At 39.4% G+C, this 19,742-nt stretch overlaps 1 protein-coding gene across 1 annotated transcript in view; it reads left to right on the top strand.

Moving 5' to 3' along the window:
* Positions 1-19,742, top strand: part of LOC306800776 (potassium voltage-gated channel subfamily KQT member 1-like) — a gene marked incomplete at its 5' end in the record, with an annotated part of 409,033 nt that overhangs the window by 218,843 nt on the left and 170,448 nt on the right. Inside the window, 4 exons of the mRNA XM_079303103.1 lie at positions 7,803-7,878; positions 11,378-11,472; positions 12,454-12,494; positions 19,124-19,185. Coding sequence (XP_079159229.1) covers positions 7,803-7,878; positions 11,378-11,472; positions 12,454-12,494; positions 19,124-19,185 — 274 coding nt within the window. The remainder of the gene's footprint in view (positions 1-7,802; positions 7,879-11,377; positions 11,473-12,453; positions 12,495-19,123; positions 19,186-19,742) is intronic.

Consider the following 19,742-nt stretch of genomic DNA (forward strand, 5'->3'; position numbering starts at 1 on the left):
GCCAGGTAAAAGAACTTGAACAAGATCACCTGGAAACACAGAGGCCAGTTAAATCAATCAGTTCAAGAAGCCAGGAGTTGTGTTTCCATAGCTCCTGCTGCAACTACTAAATCACAAGAACTACTAAGGAAAGATCCTGCCAAAAGCCACTGGTTTTTGTTTTTTAAAACCACAAGAAACATTTTGCATTATTCCACAGGGTCTCCCCTAGTATTTGGTGCAGATTAATTAATTGCATATTTTTAAAAAGAAATGTGAAGCCTTGGGCAGCCCAAAAGCCATTGAAGTTTTAATTGTCAGAACTATTCACTAACTTTACTGTTACCCAGTTCCTATTCAGGCAAGATAGGAATTAAGATTAATGACCCCAAACAAACTGGTATTTCAGAGAATCAGTCTTTGCCAGGCATTATATTCTCATGACAGAAAATCATTGAGGCATAAATACAGTGCTCAGTCATTGGTGTATATTAACAACACCGTGTTGTTCACATAAATGCTGAATACAGTGAAGAGGAAAATGAAATCCTAAAGTTCATTAATTTTGGTTGTGGCATTTTTTTTTTAAGTGAGCAAACCAGAACCTATGGAATAAGAAGGTCCCATTCCTGTGCTGCACAGATGTGAAGGCTATTCAGATTCCAGAAAGGCCTCTCTGGAAAGTTGTTTGGACTTGGAAATGGCTGTCTCTGCAGTGTCTTTTACCAGCTAGATGGTCTATAGGCATTTTTTAAAACACTAATTGATGAAGACAAAGTTTTAAGGAGAGACAAGTTAAAAAAAACCCAAAAAACAAAAGCTTAGCTACTAGGATCAGTGAATGTTGTAATATGTGGGATAAAACATGTCATTATCTGCCAGCATCTATCCACATCCCAAGAAGGGATTTGTGTCTTGAGGGTGTTTTCTAAGCAAATGAGAACTGGCATGGAGACAGGAGCATTTCACCTATCCTGGGACCAGCAGTAGTGATGGTCAGTGCTAACACAGGAAGTTATTGTGGCAATTACTAGAAGCTGTTTGCTCAGAAGAAAAAAAGAAAATCTTTCTGTGTTTACATTTCTACACTGAAAAGACATCCCTATGACATAATCTTATTTGTTCTGACATTGCAGGAAGAATGGAAGAAATAAAATGGCAGAAAAGAGACCAGGAACTTTTATTTTGCTGCCAACAAAAAATAGAAGAAAGATGTAACCACAATATCCAATAGCTACTTTAGTTCTCAGAGACAGTTCAGTAGATGAGTTGTTGTTCAAGGGCAGTTGGGCTCCCAGACACAAGAGCATTCTGTAGTAAGCTTAATTACTCATTTTAATTATGCATTTTAATTACTGGGGACTAACACAGTGCTTTTCTCCCACTTTCTCAATAAACCCACTTTGTAATATTACAGAACAAACTTGTAACTGAAAACTGCAACTGTCTGCAGTTGAGAAAAACAACTCCAAGTTCAGGGGCTTTTCTTCTTCATGAAATCACATTCAGTGAGAAGCCTACATCCTCCTCTGAGCATTTTCAGGAGCCTTTTACTTACTTTATTCTGTTCCTGGACAACATTAAGAAATCACCCTGTGCTGCTGCTTCTCCCAGTGGCATTTCCTTTGCCAATATATTGTCTGGCCTGTTGTTCCCTCTAAACGATGTCCTAGTTCTTCCTCTTCTGGCAGTTTGCCCCCAGTGCTGCTGTGCTGTCCCTGCACTGCCTCCCCTGCCCCTAAATTCCCTGTTGTAGGACATTTGCTTTCTTTTCCATCACTTCAGGGAAGGTCAGGTTAGAGGGGCAGGTAGAAGTAGAGGCAACTGTATTCTGGAAGGAATTCAGAGGCAGCAGTGTATGTGGCATGGGTGGGAGGGTGGGTGAAGACAGAAAATGCCACAAAATCTTCAGCGAAACAACCAGATCCCAGAAAGCAGCCCCTCACAAACTGTACTCTCTCACTTCTGTACTCCTTCCTACCTGGGATTGTACATTCAGAAGTTGGATTTGCAGTCTGCAGCATTCCTTCACAAACTGAGACTGTCAGCAGAGTGTGGTGAAGCCAAATAGGCCTCCAGGCTGCTCTGTTTTGAGAGGAGCCACTCCTAATTTATTTGTAGCTTTGAGCCAAACATAGGCTTGAAAAGGTTCAGGTAAGGATATGGTTAGAATAGAGATGAGGTAGGTTTAAGGAGGAGTGGTGATTAGGAATAAAGAGAAAAGTAAAGTTGTGCCAACATTTTCTGAAATGTTCCCTCAGGTTTCAGTGCAAATAGCATCTTATATAATTTCCATCATGTAAGAGGTGGAAATTCTCCAAAAGTATCTGTTCTTTACAAGGCTTTGATGAAATATTACAAGACTGGAAATCTCTCGTGTTATATTTATGTTGTACTTCTCTGCTGCTCCTGGCTTGGGATGAGCTCTGGAATCGGAATCATTGCCTGACAGTTCCAGGTGTTTGCATGTCAGACTCAAGCTGCAACCTTCTCTTAACTCATGTGGTTTAAAAGGCTCAAGGCATTTTGTCTGGCTTGGCTTAGCTGAAGGCAATAATATTTTCATTTATAGGGAAGGTGATTTTTAAAAAAAAATTGGATATTGCAACTTCCCTCCATTTTAAAACCACATTACATAAGCTCCTTTCCCTTGTGATGAGAACCATGTCTCTCCACCACTTCTCTCCAGCAACAGAAGGTCCACATTGTGTATGTGACTTCATATGGACCCACTGCTGCATCTGCCTGCGAGAAGCTCTCTGATTTTATCTTCTTTCTGATTTCTCTGTTCCCACCCTTCTTGTCCCTTGCTTTCAGTGCAAATAAGACTTCCTTTAAATTCTACAAAAAAAATATCATCCCATTTGAGATAATTGTACATGGAAAAAATTTAAAATTCCGGACTAGGAATCAATATTCTTCCAAGAAACAGAGCTGGAAGGTGAATAATCTTAATGAAATGTGATGGGAAAACAAAAAGGCAGATGGAGGGCTGAGTTCTCAAGTAACTTCTGTACATTCCATTTGCCATCACTGATCTAGTCCCTGTTGGTGCTAGCTTAGAAACTAATGCCAAGTGGACAGCCCCAGACCAGATGATGCTGTATGTTACTCTGGGCAGGAGTTACCAACCATCCAGGGACCCATATAAAAACAGAGTTAGTGTGACTCTGTTGGTGTGTTCCTGCTAAGCAATCAAAATCTCACAAATGAAAGAAGCTCAGTAAGTACTGTGAGCATGTATCCTCAAACCAGTTTTGCAAACTGGGACAGAGATCTATAGTTGACCTTGCTGAAGGTCACGATGTTACACTGAATATCTCCTCTAATTAATGACACCTGAATAAACGTCAGGAAAACCAGTCTGGAAAGCACGTTCCACTATCTGCAGCCACCCTGCATCCCAGCCTGGGCAAAGTTCCTTCCCTGATCCATTGGAAGTCAACTCTAATGGTTAAAAAATGCTGCTGAACTGAAAATGCATCCACTGATAACAAGTTTGTTTGGAGATTTGAGCTGTACCTCAGCATGGCCTGCAATAATTGTAACTCTGCCTGGCTTTAGAGTCCATTTAGATATCTTTTTTCACTTAAAATATTCCCTGGCTGCTGCAAAGCACATTAGACTGGAAGTTATCAGACTCCATACAGAAGAAGTAAAAGAGTACATTTGAACTGGTCAACACCAGCTTTTAACAAACAGAATGCTATATCAAAGAAAGATTATAAAAATATCCCTGCAGGATAGTTTTTACAGTTGCTTTGGATTTCATAATTTCTATTTTCTCCTCGGTTCAGTTATTTCCAACAAAAAATAAAATGTTTGGCTTCTTTGGCTTAAGCTACAGCCTTCCCACAGAAAAAAAAAAACCAAAAAAAACCAAAAAAACCAAAAAAAAAAACCAAAAAAAAAAGGCTTAAATACATCCAAATGTTTCAGCTGAAAGTGATGCCTTTCAGTGCTGAGCAGAGGAGTGAACCCAGGATGCAGTGGCCCTTGGGCACACAGCTGTCCCACCAGGCTCTGCACCCACACAGGCACAGCCAGAACCTGCAGAGGGGTGGCTGAGCCAGCCAAGAGGGGTCTCCTTCCCCAGCCCTTCCAGAAAAGCTGCTAAGTGATTCTGAGCATCCCACCAGGGTGGGGGCTGTGTGAACATCCATGGTCCAGGACCAACACCCACTCCCCCTCCTCCCTGCCCTACCACAGTGATGGCCCAGGAACCAAACTAGGAATTACTTGTTGTAATTAAGGATAGTTTTGAGCCCTTTTAAAATTGAGCATCCTGCTGAGAAATCCTTGAGCAGAGAGGTAAAGAATACATGCTGTCTTGGGTCCTGTTGAAGACAGTTAGAGATGATGTCAGTACCATTTATGGATCCAAGGATATGTTATTTCAGTAGACATTTCATGGTATCCATTATAGTTACAGATGTTGCAAGCTTCAATTATTAAGTGCTCATAACTTTCCCAAAGCCAGATCACTTCTATTCAAATATTATTTTGTTCTCCTTTACAAAGCACTTTAAGGGAGAGTTTTCACAAAACATTATTTCCTGTTGTTTAGGTTAAAAGATGGAAAAGCGTGGAATTGTGTGTCAATAAAGTTCTAATTATATTCTTTTGAGTGTAACATACAGACAAAACAACCCACCCTATACTAACCACACACCCCTCTTCAGTGTGGTCTCCATCCCTGACTAGAGCTTAAGCTTGGGTTTCTCGGTAATTTTTTAAAAATAATTTCATTTTTTAATGTACTGGAAAGCACCTCCTTGTGTGTGTGTGGCAGTGCCCTCTGGTGCACAGAGTCAGGAGAATTTGGCTGCTCTAGGGACAGAGCTGTGGGCTCCCACCCACTCCTGCTCCTGCTTAGAGCAAGTGCTCAAGTGCTCAGGTCCTGCTGTTTGGGAGCCAGGCTATGAAAGGAGTTAAATCCTTACCCCCAAGGGAGCTAGAAACCACAATCCCTGTGTAGATCTGTCCCTTTCTGTATTGTTTCCACAGAAAATGCCACACAGGAAGAGTGCAAATGGGGTGTCCATCCCACCCCCTTCAGGCTATTCTCTCATCAGCTGCCTATCCTAAAATATCCAGATTTGCTGCAAGTGGTGTTGTGCTCCTACAGTGCACTACCACAGCACGGCCCTGAGCATCACTGTCCATTTGTTCTCTCCTGGTGGATGTTTCTAGCATGAGACAGACTGACACCTTCAAGGTTGAAAGAGTTCTGCCCAGTCCAGGGGTTTGGGATAAAATATAAGGTTTAGTATGTTGGGCAACATTCAGGGATAAATGTAACCTGGTCAGTAGTAGCTGTAATTATCCATTATGAATATTAGTGGTCAGAAACCTATGAAGACCAGCTAAAATCACAAAAAATGTTTAGGATCACAGCCACACTGCTCCAACCCCCCACCAGGAGGATAACTTGCTGTACAGGGCAGGAATTTATCTCATCTGGAGCTGCTGTACTCCTTGGGGATTTATTGGGCCAATTAAAATTATTTATGCATATATCTCAGTCTATGGATTTGCACCTTTTCATGCTATTTTTTCATCAAAGTCAGGTTTCACATATTTTTGACTCTCAGTTTAACACTATCAACCATCAAATCCAAGCAGTGGCTTCTATTTCCGAATTTTCTCCCAATGAGATTGAGGTGAGTTTTGCCAGTTGGAACAATGATATCAAGTGCTCTGGAATGATGGTTGGGTGACCTTCTTAGCTGTATTTCACAAAAAAATGACTTTTCTCTCTAAAAATGAGGTCTGACCAGCTGTGCATCAAGTTTCAAGAGTTCAATCCCATGGGTTTGAAAACTTTAGCTTGATAACACAGTGGAAGAAGTTCTGTAGGCCTGATTTCTGCTGAAGGAGAGGAACTGGGATGAAACTGTTGCCTTGGTTTGGTTCCATCTCTGACTCTTTAAACTTGGCTATTTAAGCCTGTTTAAACAGTGCTTGAACCATCTCATATGGATTAGTCTAATAAAAAAAACCCTCAAGTGTATATATGAAGTTTCACATCATTTACTTCTAGGGGATAATTTCAAGTTTTTGTCTTAACATAAGTTTTTATGCTACACAAGGGAAGTAGATTAACCCTTAAACTGTGATTCTCTTCTGGTTATTTAAAAAAAATACTTGTAGGGGCTGACAAAGATTTCTCTATCAATTCTGTGCCATTTGCACACAGAATGTCATCTCTGTTCTAGTCAGCAGCCACAGCTGGGGCCCTGAATGTCAAGCTGAGCTTTTTTTTTTTTCACCGTAATAAAGATCCTGCAGGCTAAACTGCTGCTAGCTTGTCAGTGACACTTCTGAAATTCCCTTGATGGGCTTACACAAATATAAAAATTCCTCCTCAGCAGTGCTGCTGATGGTATACAACAAAGGTGGTTCTTCAGTCGTGCTCACCGTGCTTTGTCTTCAGTGTGTTTGCACATGTGAGCATATTTATGTGGACATCTGCTTGGATATACACAGATAAATGAAATATGGGCATATAAGCAGGACAGACACCTATTTGTGTATTTATTTGATGCTCTTCTGGGACTTGAAGTGCAAAGAGCAAGAAAAAGCTACTGAAAGTTTATTTTAAAAGCCTGTTGCTGTCCCATCTTCACTCAATCAGAAGCTCTCAGGCACAGGGTGGAATTCTTTGGGTACAGGGCCAGGAGTTTGACTCCTGATGAGTCCCTTCCAACTCAGACTATTCTATGATTCCATGACAAGCAGTATTTTCCCCAAAGAATAATTATAAAAATGAATTAATATGCTGGTTTTTAAAACAGTCCCTGTTTGTTTAGCCTTTATTTCCGTCAGTTTGAAATAATCCTCTGTAGCCTTTCTACTTTTTGAAGACTTTGTCTCTGAACTGTGGCACCCAAGTAAAGTGGTCAAGCCAATACTTCCTTTTCCCCAGCCAGACACACTGGGAAGAGGCAGCAGGTTGTGTTTTCAGGAGACTCTTGCTGGAAAGCTTTCCTGGGATTATCAGCACATCAAGGATGATGTCCATATAGAACATAGATTTCCCAACAATACAGCTTCCTTGGAAACAAAATTTTGGTTTTAGTTCACTTATTTTGAATTCATAAAGGAGTTCATGGAGAAGGAGTCTGTCCTTAAAGAAAATACTCATTCTTATCATTACCATATTCCTGTTTCCTCTCTACCCTGCCAAAATTCACCATAAAGAGGAGGTGTGGTAATTAATTGTCTGCCAAGTGTCAGAATTTGTGTTCTGCAAATTCAGGATCCTCTAGGTGAAGTGATACAGCTGAGTTATAAAATGTCCCATTCTGTATTTGAATACCAGCACAGACACTCATACATGTGCTGAGAGGATGTTTTATGTTCATTTTTATTTAGTTGTTTTTAAGACACTTTGATTTTTCTGTTCTTCAAAGTACTTTTTAAAGGACTTAATTTCTGTGCAATAGAGCTCATGGACAAACACTCAGCAAATGCAAAATAAGGAATGCACTAAAAACATTTCACATTCTTAAAACTGATGCCAGTTGTGTGCATTGACAGTAATCCTGTCTAATCCCTTCCACATGTATTATCTTTGTACACCTGCTTTCATTGTCTCTCTTATCAATTTTGAATACTTAGAACCACAATTTTCAGGAAGACAAAGCAGCAGAATGAAGCATCCATGCACTCACAGCTTTGCTACACTGCAACTTTGCATTGTAAAGATAAAACACAACTGTAGATTTCAGTGCTTGGAGTCAACATCTTCCATTAAGACATTTTTTTCCTCCCTCCTGACCCCTTAGCTGATGTCTGTCTGTGTTTGTGTTTCTTGGCAGACTGACTGAAGCACACAGAACAGCTGTGAAAGTCATCAGGAGAATGCAGTATTTTGTGGCCAGAAGGAAATTTCAGGTAAGAAGCAGGATTAATCACAAGTGCATCTCATGAGTGACAGTGGAGGTGCTCTCAGAATTGTCTTGGTGAATGTGGTTGTAGTAAGTGAAAGGTATTTTTGATGTTTTTGGGCTCACACCTTTTGTGGATTTTTTAATGGTGTAGGCAAAATTATCAGTGATCCATGGATGTGGTATGCTAAAAACCCTTGACTTTGTGGAGTCAGCATCTTTTTTTTTTTTTTTTTACTTTTTTTACTGCACTTGTTTTTTGGGGTTCTGTTTGTTTAACTGTACTGACCAATACTTACCCATCCCCTAGCAGAAGCGAGGAAAACACTGGTACTGGGGTGAAGAAAGCTCTGTCAGGGTGTCTACAAAAATACTGATCATAACCAAGAGTGTTATCAGTCATCTGATCAATTAGGGAATGTTCAGTCCTGTGCTGTGTATGGCTGACAGATCAATAGGCTTCACTGACAAATACTGTGGGTGCAAAATTGCTTTCATTGGTGTGACCCATGTTTCTGAATGGAATTTCTTTTAGGATTCCAGAATTTTAATATTTTATAAAAGTATGGAGCATCTGCCTTCTGGAAATTTGCTGTCTTTATGAAGTGTTCTGTTAATTTTCTCAATCAGGTTACAAAGTGCTCAAATTAAATGTGCTGCATTGAAAATACTGTTTAATTTTGCCTGTTTAGTGGGACTTATGATAAAACTTGTTTGGAATGTGATCCTGATATCATCATTCTCATCACACATGGGCTGGAAATACAATGGAAATGAAAAATTAACTTCTGGACTGATTTTCAAACACTCATTATTTCCATCTCAAGGTTCATGCTTTTTTTTTTTAAATTTTTTTCCCCAAGAGGATCCACTGCAAGTTAATGGCCTTTCATAATCCTTTTGAAGAGGTTTTAAAAAAATAAATCAAAAAGCTACATTTCAGGGAAGTTTGATTAGAGCTGAGCACTTAAATGCAAGGGATAGAAGCCTGAGATAAGATCCCAGCACTCAGAAGACTCTAAATTAGGGCAGATAGAACATCTTATATATTTCCTAATCCCATGCAGACATGTGTCTTCAGATAACCCTAACATTTAAAAGAAGACAAGGAGAAGTCAGGTTGTTAAACTCAGCAAAAAGCAGGAGAGCAGGATTCTATTGTAAATATACTAGATAGATAAATACTATGGGAAATTTTTTTAAAAGTAAAATAGAAACACCAATTCTGTAAAATAAAATCAGTTTATAAATGAGTTAGGTTAAAAATTAAGATATTTCAAACCACCAGAGACATAATGTTCTGGGACTATCAGCCAGTAGCAGTCATGCCAAACCTTAAAAACTGAATTTCATCAATCTGTGGAGAGAATTCTGTGAGTCAGTGACAGGGAAGAAGAAGAAAAAGGAAGAATCTTTTGTTTCTTCCTTTCTTGGGGCCATGAAATACAGTTTATAGGACTCGTGAAGTTCAAAGCTGTGTAATATTATTTAGTTTTGCATGCTGAATGTGGAATACCGAGCTCAAATGGCCAGGATTTGGGATTATGAACAGAATGAAAGTCAAAGGAGTTGTTCAAGTGTTGCATTTAGCACACTTCTCTGGATGCCCATTACCTCCTGGATTCAGTTGTATTATTCTACATTTCCTAATAAAAACATGACAGGGGATTGTGCCAAAGTTTGGCAGGACTTAATATGCCCAGATCTAAAGCTTTATGGAAAAAGAGGAGAGGGAAATGGTGAAAACTGGAAGGATATTTTAACTCAGCTTCAGAGAGGACTCAGGCAGATTGCAGCGTCCATCCCTTTGCAACTGTAGGATTCTGAGCTGATGGTTTGGTAAAAGGGATAACAGAGAGAGGGCTTTAATTTGAGGGGGGAAAGATATTTCATTGGGAATGAGTAGAATTAATTATGCACATGGTAGCCCATGGGGGAGAGGGGAGGGGAAGGCTCCCCAGCACATCCAGGCTCTGCACCGTGCATGGTGTTTAAATAGAGAGTGTCCAAAGGAAAGGATACGGGATTTAGCCAAAATGCTCTCCAGGCACCCCCACTAGTCCATCTAAAGAGTGATACTGGCACTGCTTTTTGGGGGAAGACAATAGGCTGCTTTTCTGGCCAGAAATAGTGATGTGTCAGTGTCTGCAAAATGTGGAGCTGGGGAAAGAGGAGGAAAAAAACCCAACCAAAAACCAAACAATAAGCTGAAAGCTGAAACCTCCCTCCCCCGCAAAGCCTCTGCTCCCAAATGCACTCAAATGCACTCACACACACCTCCAAAACCATAACTCTTCTGAAAGTATAGATGCAGGTAAGTTCTGAGTGCAGGGGAGGCATTTTGTGAAGAAGAGCTCTTGCTTCTTCATTCATTTCAGGGGATTTGTTTCCATTCCAGTTCCATGCTTTAATCTGAAGTTTCTAGGATTGTGTGGCTGCCTTCCAAGCAGGACTCCAGCACATACTGTAGATGTTCAATGCATGTGTGCAGTGGTGCATGCTAATGGCTCTGGCTGAGGCTGTGACAGAGTGCAAACAGACAACAAGATGACTAATGAGCTGTTTTCAGTAATTCCCAATTACTAGATTTGCAGTTTACCTTTTCTTTTTTCTCCCCCCCCTTTTTTTCTTGAGTCAGAGCCAAAAAGGGAGACATCTTGCCCCACATTTCCCATAAGGGTTCTCAAAATCCAGGCCATGATTTACGTTTATATCTCCACACACACATTGATTTTACTTGCTAAAATTTCACTGTGCTGCACTTTTTCTAACCACATCACTTTCTGCAATTTCTCTAGACTTGTTTCAAAATTTGGCCACAGTAGTTGCACCAAGAAACCAAAGCTTGGCAGAAGCATCTGGATTCTAATTAGGATGGGAATATGGCTGGACAGGTGTCAGTTTATTGACTCGTCTACATTTTTTTATCTGTCCTTTTTTTAATTTGAATTGCACCTTTTTTTTTTCTGATCTCAAAGGTCTCACAAAAGACAAACAAAACCCACGTGTGGCAGTCTCCTGACTTTTGAAGAGCATCTGTCCTCCCTGCTCCTCAAGGAGCAATATTTCTGTCACCAGACATCTTTGGTCTTCAGAGACATTTGATTCTGAGTCCAAGTGTTCTGACTTAGGCCAATCCCTGGGGTTCAGTCCCCTGACGTTATGATTAACACACGGCTTTGGAATGAGCCAGGAGATACCGCACATATAAATTATCCATCTTGGGTTTGTGTTTCCCAAATCCACTGTGAAGGGCTAATATTTTGCTTAGTATGGAACAACATGAAGACATGACTCTAACTGACAGTAATGGGAATCATTTGGCTCTGTCTCCACAACAAATATTCACTCCCACAATGGCTGCATATTTTTTATTCATCACAACAACACTTGCAAAACAGCAGGCAAATTAGGCAGATAAAAAATTAGAATGAAGGCCTGTCTGAAAGAGAAATCCAGTTTGGCCAATACTCACCTTTGAACGTGCTGCCTGCCTCCTTTCCCAGCAAGCTCGGAAGCCGTACGACGTCCGTGACGTGATTGAGCAGTACTCCCAAGGACACCTCAACATGATGGTTCGCATAAAGGAACTTCAAAGAAGGTAGGCCCTGTCTACCTCATGAAATATCTGATTTCCCCAGTGCCAGCTGGCTTTAGGAGAGATGTGTACTTAATGAACAGTAATTGTCCAAAATTGCAAGCACAACAGGGAGCACAATATCTGGAGGATTTAACTTGGAGCCATTTTTAACCCTTTTTATGACCAAGTTTACAATTCCCCTTTATTCTCCTCTCCTTTTTCTCCAAGTGGAATTAAAAGAAATGAAGGTGCATGCTGTGAAGTTACAGTGTGATCCAAGCTCTTCTGTCCTCTTCTTAGAAAAGGAAAACTTTTCAAATAGTGATTTACCTTTCTGTTTCCACTCCGTGGTTCTTCACAACTGAGAGAAATCTGTTTCGCTTGTGCTGCACTATCTGAACTCTTCCCTGACTGCATTCTTCCATGCACATGCTTTCTCCAAGTTTGGGGTTTGCAGCTGAAATATTTTGCCACAAAACTATTCTCTTCTGTTTCAGCACAAAGTGCTTTTCTCTTTGCAAATTAATGCTGTGGACTGGGACACCAGAATGAACTCCCCTGGCCCTTAAATGAAATGAAAACAAAAAAACCCCTATTGAATGGAATCTACTGTGTCAACATATATAGATATTAAATCTGCCTGCATGAGGCTCTAGGAATAGTTGCAAATGTTATTAAGAACTCATTCTGTTTGTATAGTCTTTGTTATTAGATTACATAGGACACAGGAGAACTGTGCTTTAGTTACAACTTGAAAGTCAGAGAAATATTAGTACTCACGAAAATAACAATAATAATATGGTTTGATTTTGGAGGAAAAGCTCCTAAAGAGCTAAACTGCTGACTGTGTGCTGAAAGTCATGCTAGTCTCATGTTTTTGCTTGTTTTGGTTTGAGTTTAGAGCTACTGTAAATTCTCATGTAAATTATGCTCCTGTGCTTAGCAACAGAGCTTAAGTTGCTTGGTAATTGCTCTGCTTGTAATTTTCTGTTTGCTTCTCAGGTTGGACCAATCCTTGGGAAAGCCAGGTCTTTTCCTCCCAGGTATGGTAACTACATTTTATGCAAAATTATTATCTTCATAACTTTGGGAAAATACCCTTGGCTGCAGTAATGTGGATTTTTAATCCAGCCAATTATATATGAATGTAATTCTGTTAATAAGCCCTGGAATATCTGTGTCAAGATAAATACATTTCATTCAGGTGGTAGTGGAGTAAATGGAAATTAGGAATAAATGTTAAAATGTGAATTAGAACATGATGAGATGAAAATATCCTGAGGGAAATTCTTCTACAAGAATAGTCTTTCTAAATCTTTTGGGCTAGGATTACAATATATATTGATTCCACTTAAAAAGGTTTCTTCCATTCTGAACTTATGTCTCATATGCTTATGTGCTCCAAGTGACTTGGAGCACAACTGAGGGTGGCAAAGTAATTTCAGAGCATCTAAAAAATGGCATATTGTCAGTGGTTAATATTATCCGAACAAGGAATATCATTCAAAACACATTTTCAACATCTGATTGCTGCAGAAGGCTCAGTAGTACAATCCTTTTTCCCTGTAGCTGGTTTTGGACCACAGGAAAAGAATCTGTCAGCTTGAATACTTCTATAAATATTTATGCATGGGAATTCATTCCACAATGTGCAAGCTAAATTTATGGAAAAACTTCCTTTACCTCCAAGAATGTATTATTTTATTTTCAAGTATAACATTTCCAAACTGGAACTGCAATTTGTGCTTGAAAAGACCAGTGTTAGAAGCACTTTTTATCAAGCAGTTTCTGGTTTCAGAGGAGGTGAATAATTAGAAGCTCATTGTGAAATAACATTCTGAGAGGTTCCAGAATCTGAAGATGTTCAGGAAGTTTGGTCTCACCAAATCTTGAGTCTAAAGAGTCATGGAAACCACTGGGAGGGTTTGAGGTGGGCCTGTGGCTTTGAGCAAGTGTTGGAAAGAATCAAAAGTACCAAGGAACCAACTGGGAAAGGTAGAATGATGGTTAGGGATGCAGAAGCTGGTGAGCTCAGTTAGGGGGTGGCAAGACCAAAACCAGAAGTTATTTGATCTAGTAGTTATTTTATCTAAACCCTCCACAAATCCAAAAATAAGATAAGTGGTTCCAGAGAAATGGTCTGCAGAACTAAATCTAGAGTTAGTTTGCAATTACTCCTGGTGTTATCCAACCTGCCTTTACTCCCAGGGTTTTCCAAGTGGTGAACAGTGAAGAGTGGGTGCAGTAGTTGTGTGTTTGGGGTGAAGATAGACATTTGTACTGTCCTTCTCCAGAAAAAGGGTTTTCTCTGAGTTTCTCTCAGAATGCATGGCTTACTCTACATTGAACATGGATTTTTGGTATAATACTTTTCCAGGCCTTGCTAAAATCCTCATTTTTAACAATATGGGTGTTTCCCTCAGACTGTGTTATTTTTGTACTGATGACAAGCAAAAAAGAAATGACAATGCTAAGAAAATTAAACTGCCAAGGAGAAAAACATGAAAAGAATTTTCCTTTCCAGCTCCCTTTATATTTTTCCCCTGTTTTATTATACTCCCATTCAAAGAAACTTAAGGTCTGATTCCAAGCCTGTTGAAATGAACGGGAATCTTTCCAGTGATCTCAGTGAGGCTTGGATCAGTTTTTTTACTGAAAGCCTGTTGTGGACTTTGATAATAACATATAAAAGTAATTGCAGACTGTCTATAGTATTATTGCCTTTCAAAAGTGAATGATGTCATAAAAGACCCAGAATCTGAATTCACTGGAAGCAATTATTGTTATTTTTCAAGTTAGTTTCTCTGAGATGAAAAAACACTAAAAGCTGTGTTAAAACAAGATAAGGATATGAGAAGAAAATAAAAGCCATGCTGGGTCAGAGCAGTCCTGACTCTGGCAGAGCCAAGAGCAAGGTGCTTTGGGAAATGTGTAAAAAAAGCCTCCAACCTTCCTGTCAGCTTTTAGCCATTGCACATCAGAGGCTTCCTGACAAGGGTGCAGTGTATTTAATGTCCAAAATGGTTTGTTCTCAACAACTTTGCCTAATTATCCCTTTAAACTTACATCTGCCATATTTTGTACAAAGAATTCTACTAATTCCACCTTCACACGTGCATATTGTGAAGAATTCCCCCTTTTTGCTTGTTTTGGTCTTGGCATCTTCTCCCTTTTTTGGAAACTCCTACAAGCAGGAGTGGATTTAAAAACACTAGAATAATTAATCAATTTTCCAAGGCCTGGACCCTACTTTTATGAGTATTTTCAGAAGACTCTGAGTTTCATTGGAAGCCCATCCCAGTGTTGCAGGGGACACAATTTTGTCAGATGAAACAGATTTCTGTCATAATAAACATATGCCTTAGTAATGGAAATTGTTGATGTAGAGGCAAAGAGCATATTAGATAAATTTATGCAATCAATGAAAGTGACACATACAGTGATACAAATAAAGAGTGTCATGCTTGACCTTCACTATACACGATGGAGTTAACTGCTTTTCAATGCAATTTTTGAGACTTACTATAGCTTTTCAGGGGCAAAGGTGAAGAATAATGCCGAGGTAAAACAAAAGATCCAGTGTTTGGTTCAGAAAAGTACATAAAAAGCTGATGTTTATCTGTAATTTATCTGAATCTCTTGGTTCTGCATGACACGGGTGGGAATGCCTGAAGAAAAGGGCTTTCTTGCAAAATTGTGACAGTTCCATTGTTTGATTTTTTTCTCCATTAAGTGCCACATAAGCTTTCTGATACTTTGTCCTGCCCATCTGTTAAGGAGAAACTGGGTCACTGTATGTTTTAAAGTGTAATAAATATACTCAGCTTAATTTTTATCTTTTTTAAGCCAACTGATATTTGAAATGAGAGATACCCATATTTCTGCAGGAACTGATTTATCCCACCCCTTCTGGAGATGAAAATATTTTGGCAGTTTACTTTTTAGGCTGTCCAAAGGAAATCACAAGTGCCTGATCCCAGACTATGCCTTACCATTTTTTAATTTCTTCTACCAACCAGCTGTAAAAGGCTCTGACTGACAAGACTCACAACTGAAAGTCACCAGGACTGAGGCAACTTTGTTATTTGCTGTTTTATGGTGCAAAAGGGCAAGCCTGACCTTCTTTTTCAGCAGCGCACACAGTTTACAAACCCAAGAATCCAGATCTTGCCATAAGCTCATCACAATTGTTCCTGCATGGAGCTTTGGCAGAACTGAAGTAAACAGAGGTCCAGAAACCTTAATTTGCACCCAGGTAGCCAAAAGAAGGCAACAGTGTCTTCTGGGCTGTTCTGCTTTCTGAGACACTATTTGCAAAGAATCTGACATGTCTTCAGCAATCTGAAATATCTGGTCAAATTCCTCATTTTCTGCTTAAGAGAAGCTGATGGCTTTCAGATAAATTTGAATATTTTTGAATCAGCTTCCCTCATTGTGTGTAAAAATCAAAGGACTCTTAGTCTACAAAGCAGTCATTTCCAGCTTTTACCATTTTCAAACCATCTCTCTGCTATTCATTCACTGTCCTAAAGGTCCTCATAAATACTTTTCCCTAATCTAAGAAATAAAATTTGATTTTTTTAAAGTTTAGTATATTTTGATGAGATGGAGCACACCAGCTGTGTGATAAAATAAGATTATTGTGCCATTCCTCCTTTGATTTGCTTTCTTCCTCCTGCTCATATCAGTCTATGTTATTTATATTACATGCTTCCATCTGTGGAAAGAGTTATCATCTCTTGAAATGCTGTGAAGCCAGCCTAAAAGTGTTTGGGGTTTTTTGGTTTTGTTCTTTTTTGTTTGTTTTTTACAAGAGGCATATCTTGTTCTTCACTAGGAAAATAGATGGGCCAGCTTTGTGAAAATATTAGGAAATTAATATAGGATTGTGTTGTTCTGAAAGCAGAATAATATGTATACTCAGGAAGTCAAAGACTTCCAGGGAAGAAATGTCCATATTAATAAATGCATCTTATTATTATTAATCTGTATTAACAACTATTCAGTGTCCTGAATTAGAATTCCTATTGTTTATTTATTAGTGTTTTCTCTGATTCCAATCTCAGTATATAAAACAATGGGTTTGTATCATACCAACCATGTATGATACAAGATGTTTTCAAATTTTTTTTTATTTCTGAGTTAAAATTTTCCCATATATATTTTCATCCAGTTATAAGTAATTATGCTGCCTTTCATCATGGTCATGCTATGTATCCTTTGTCTCTGTGCCTTTCCCATAAGTGTTAACAGGACTGCTCTGTTTTAGTGCAGCCCAAGACAAAGAGTAGAAACTCAGTACTAAAAGGAAGTTATTTTGGATTACAAAGCAAAGACTGGAGAAACTTAGACATTTCAGATTAATAGTTGGCCATACAAACTTTTCAACTCTTCACAAGCAATCTAATGATGTAGGAAGTCTAAAATCATCTATCTAGAAAAGACTTGAGGGAGAAACATAAATATGAGATAGAAATCACACGTACTGGAGAGACTTTATCTGAACTTGTGCCCCCCCTCCTTACCCCAGTCTTTGGTGAGTTATGTACACACCACGTTTGCTTGCATAGATGGTCTCTGTTAGAAGAAAATGCTTGTAAATTAGGACTGGATGCTGCTCCCCATGGAGGCTGACAAGAAACTGGGGAAGACCACAGCATTTTATGACTCTACACAGCCTGCATGTCAGCAAAGGGCTGCATGAGATGCTGCTCTCTCCATGTGCATCATTCCTTCCACTTCAGCTTTTCCACATCTTAGAGCAGTTTCACATGCCACAGTACAGTTTCTCACTGCTTATCTGCTCCCTGTTTTCTTTTCTGTTCCACACAGCTTTCAGGAATAACTAAAATAGGAAACACTATTAACTTGGTTTAGATGTCTCGGTAATTATCTGAAGGATGGAATTAGAGATGGTGAGGAAATTATTATTTTATTAAATCTTTCTGAAATACTTCTTCGGGTTTGGGGGACTTTTTGGGGTTAGACCTAAACAAAAACACTACCTGCCCCCTGCTGTTCCAACCATATCCCAATTTACAAATCCTTAAATTCATACATTTTTTCTGATATATACTTTGAAAAATGTGCTACAGATTTACTAACTAGGAAGTAGACAGCAGAGCCAATTATTTCATTTTAGGCAGAGATGAGCACAATGATAAACTTGGGCCTCAGCCACTTAGATTTTAAGAAGTTTCTGAGGTTGTAAACAATGAACAGTCCACATGTATGAGCCAAGCTGTGTCATTTATTGTCTGTCCCACATTTTCTTTCCTGACTTTATTTGCTTCTGCAGGTTCTCTGAGGAAACACTTCTCTTTCCTAAGCCTGCAAAGAGCTGCCAAGCGTGCAAGGTTCTAGGTGATGTGTGGAGAAGGAAAGCAGAAAGTGCTCTTTCCAGCATTGCCTTTGCTAGTCTTCCTCTGGGGTCGTGCTGCATGCAGCACAAATTATCTTGAGGTGAACTTTGCTGCAAGCAGATCACTAAACATATCCCATTAGCAAATACAAATGGTAAAACAAGTACAACTCCCTGAGAAATCCAGGAACATGCTGAGCATGCACAGGCACTCTATGTGAACTCTGACACTGTGTAAATTCATATTTCAGCCTTGCTCATGCCCTAAGCAAAATTGACTTAGATAGCTTTAAAAACCAGACCTTAATCACTCATGAAAATGGAGCAATGTATGAAAAAATCCAGGAGTAATTACTCCAGGTATTGGAAATGTACTTTAGTAGAGAAAAACATCCAACTTCCACTGGCATCAGCTTGTGAGTTACTTCAGTATCACAGTGTGGTTTTTAATTTGTGAATGTCAACTCCCAGCTCAGAATACATGTGGGTTTGTGCTTCACTCCCTTGTGCAATAACACCATCAAACCATGGCATTCCTGACCAACAGACCCTGTGAACAGAAAGGATAGACCCCATTTTCCACAGTTTTCACCTTTGGCTCCCAACCTCACCATTTGCAGTGGAATGTGTAACTGGGAATGTTTACTAAGCAGGCCTCATAAAGAGTAGGAGGGAAAATGAGGATGCAAGAGCTTTTCCCAATGTCACTTCTTTGCAGAGAGGAGATGGATGGGATGGATGGATGGATGGATGGATGGATGGATGGATGGATGGATGGATGGATGGATGGATGGATGGATGGATGGATTTATAGACAGATGGATCAATCTGTGCCACTCCAGCCCCTGAACCCCTGTATAGTGCTGTCTCCTAGACCTGCAACCTCAGTTGAAAATTATTCTGATTTCTTTATGTATAGCAAGTTCACCTTCCTCAGGCCAGTGATACTCAAAACTGGAGGTGTGCCCAGCTACCCTGCCCATTCCATCTAACAACATGCAGTTCACTAAGATAATTAGACAAGACAATGTTACTCCAGACTCCATTTATAGCTCTTCCTGTCCACTGACTACCTCTACCAAGGTCCAAGTTGCCCTTTAAACTAATTTAATCTTGCCAGTCTGAAAAACTAATTCCTTTCTCTCCAGCTTTCTCTCTGTTTCATTCTTTCTTATTATGCTCATGTACTTTATGCTACCCTACTATTACCAACTTTTTTTATTTTTTTGCTTTAAATACCATAGATATAATTCATAGTTTGAATTTATTCTCCACCTAATGAATGTCCCATTTTTATTCTTCTTTCTTTAGAAAAAGGGGTAGACAAAGGATACTACAGTATAGGAGCCAGACTGATCCGGCTGGAGGATAAGGTAAGTGCATGAAAGCTTGGGGTTTTTTTTCTGAGCAATGATATCTGATCTAGAGACCTGCAAGATAGTATCTTGGCATGATTTACTTTAGAATTACAGGGCTCCATAATAATGAATAATATCCTAATTTTTGTGAGGGAGTTGATGAAGTATCATGTGCATGTTGTTCAGCATTAACCATTTACCTGCTATGCTGGTTCTTGATTGTAAAAGGAGCTGTTTTCATGTTGAAGTCAAACCACACACCTTGGACTGTGAACTGGCTGGTGTTTGTCACACAACAATTAGTGAATTAAACAGAAAAGTTAGTGCCAGGAATCTTTGTGAATAGCAACAGCTGACATCTCAGTTGCAAATCCAGAGATTCTTTAATGTTTATTGCATTTTTTTCCCCCTGTCCAGTTACCTTTGCACATTTTCTGCCCCTCCCTCACTGTCTTCTCTCCAAGCATATGTTCATCTTTGTTATTAATTACAGTTATTTAGCAGTGTGCCCCAAGGCCAAAGCTCAGTGAGGCTCTGTTTTCTTAGACCTTTTCCAAACATCCTCCAGAGTT

Source organism: Erithacus rubecula, assembly GCF_903797595.1.
Source record: "Erithacus rubecula genome assembly, chromosome: 4".
Taxonomy (NCBI): Eukaryota; Metazoa; Chordata; class Aves; order Passeriformes; family Muscicapidae; genus Erithacus; species Erithacus rubecula.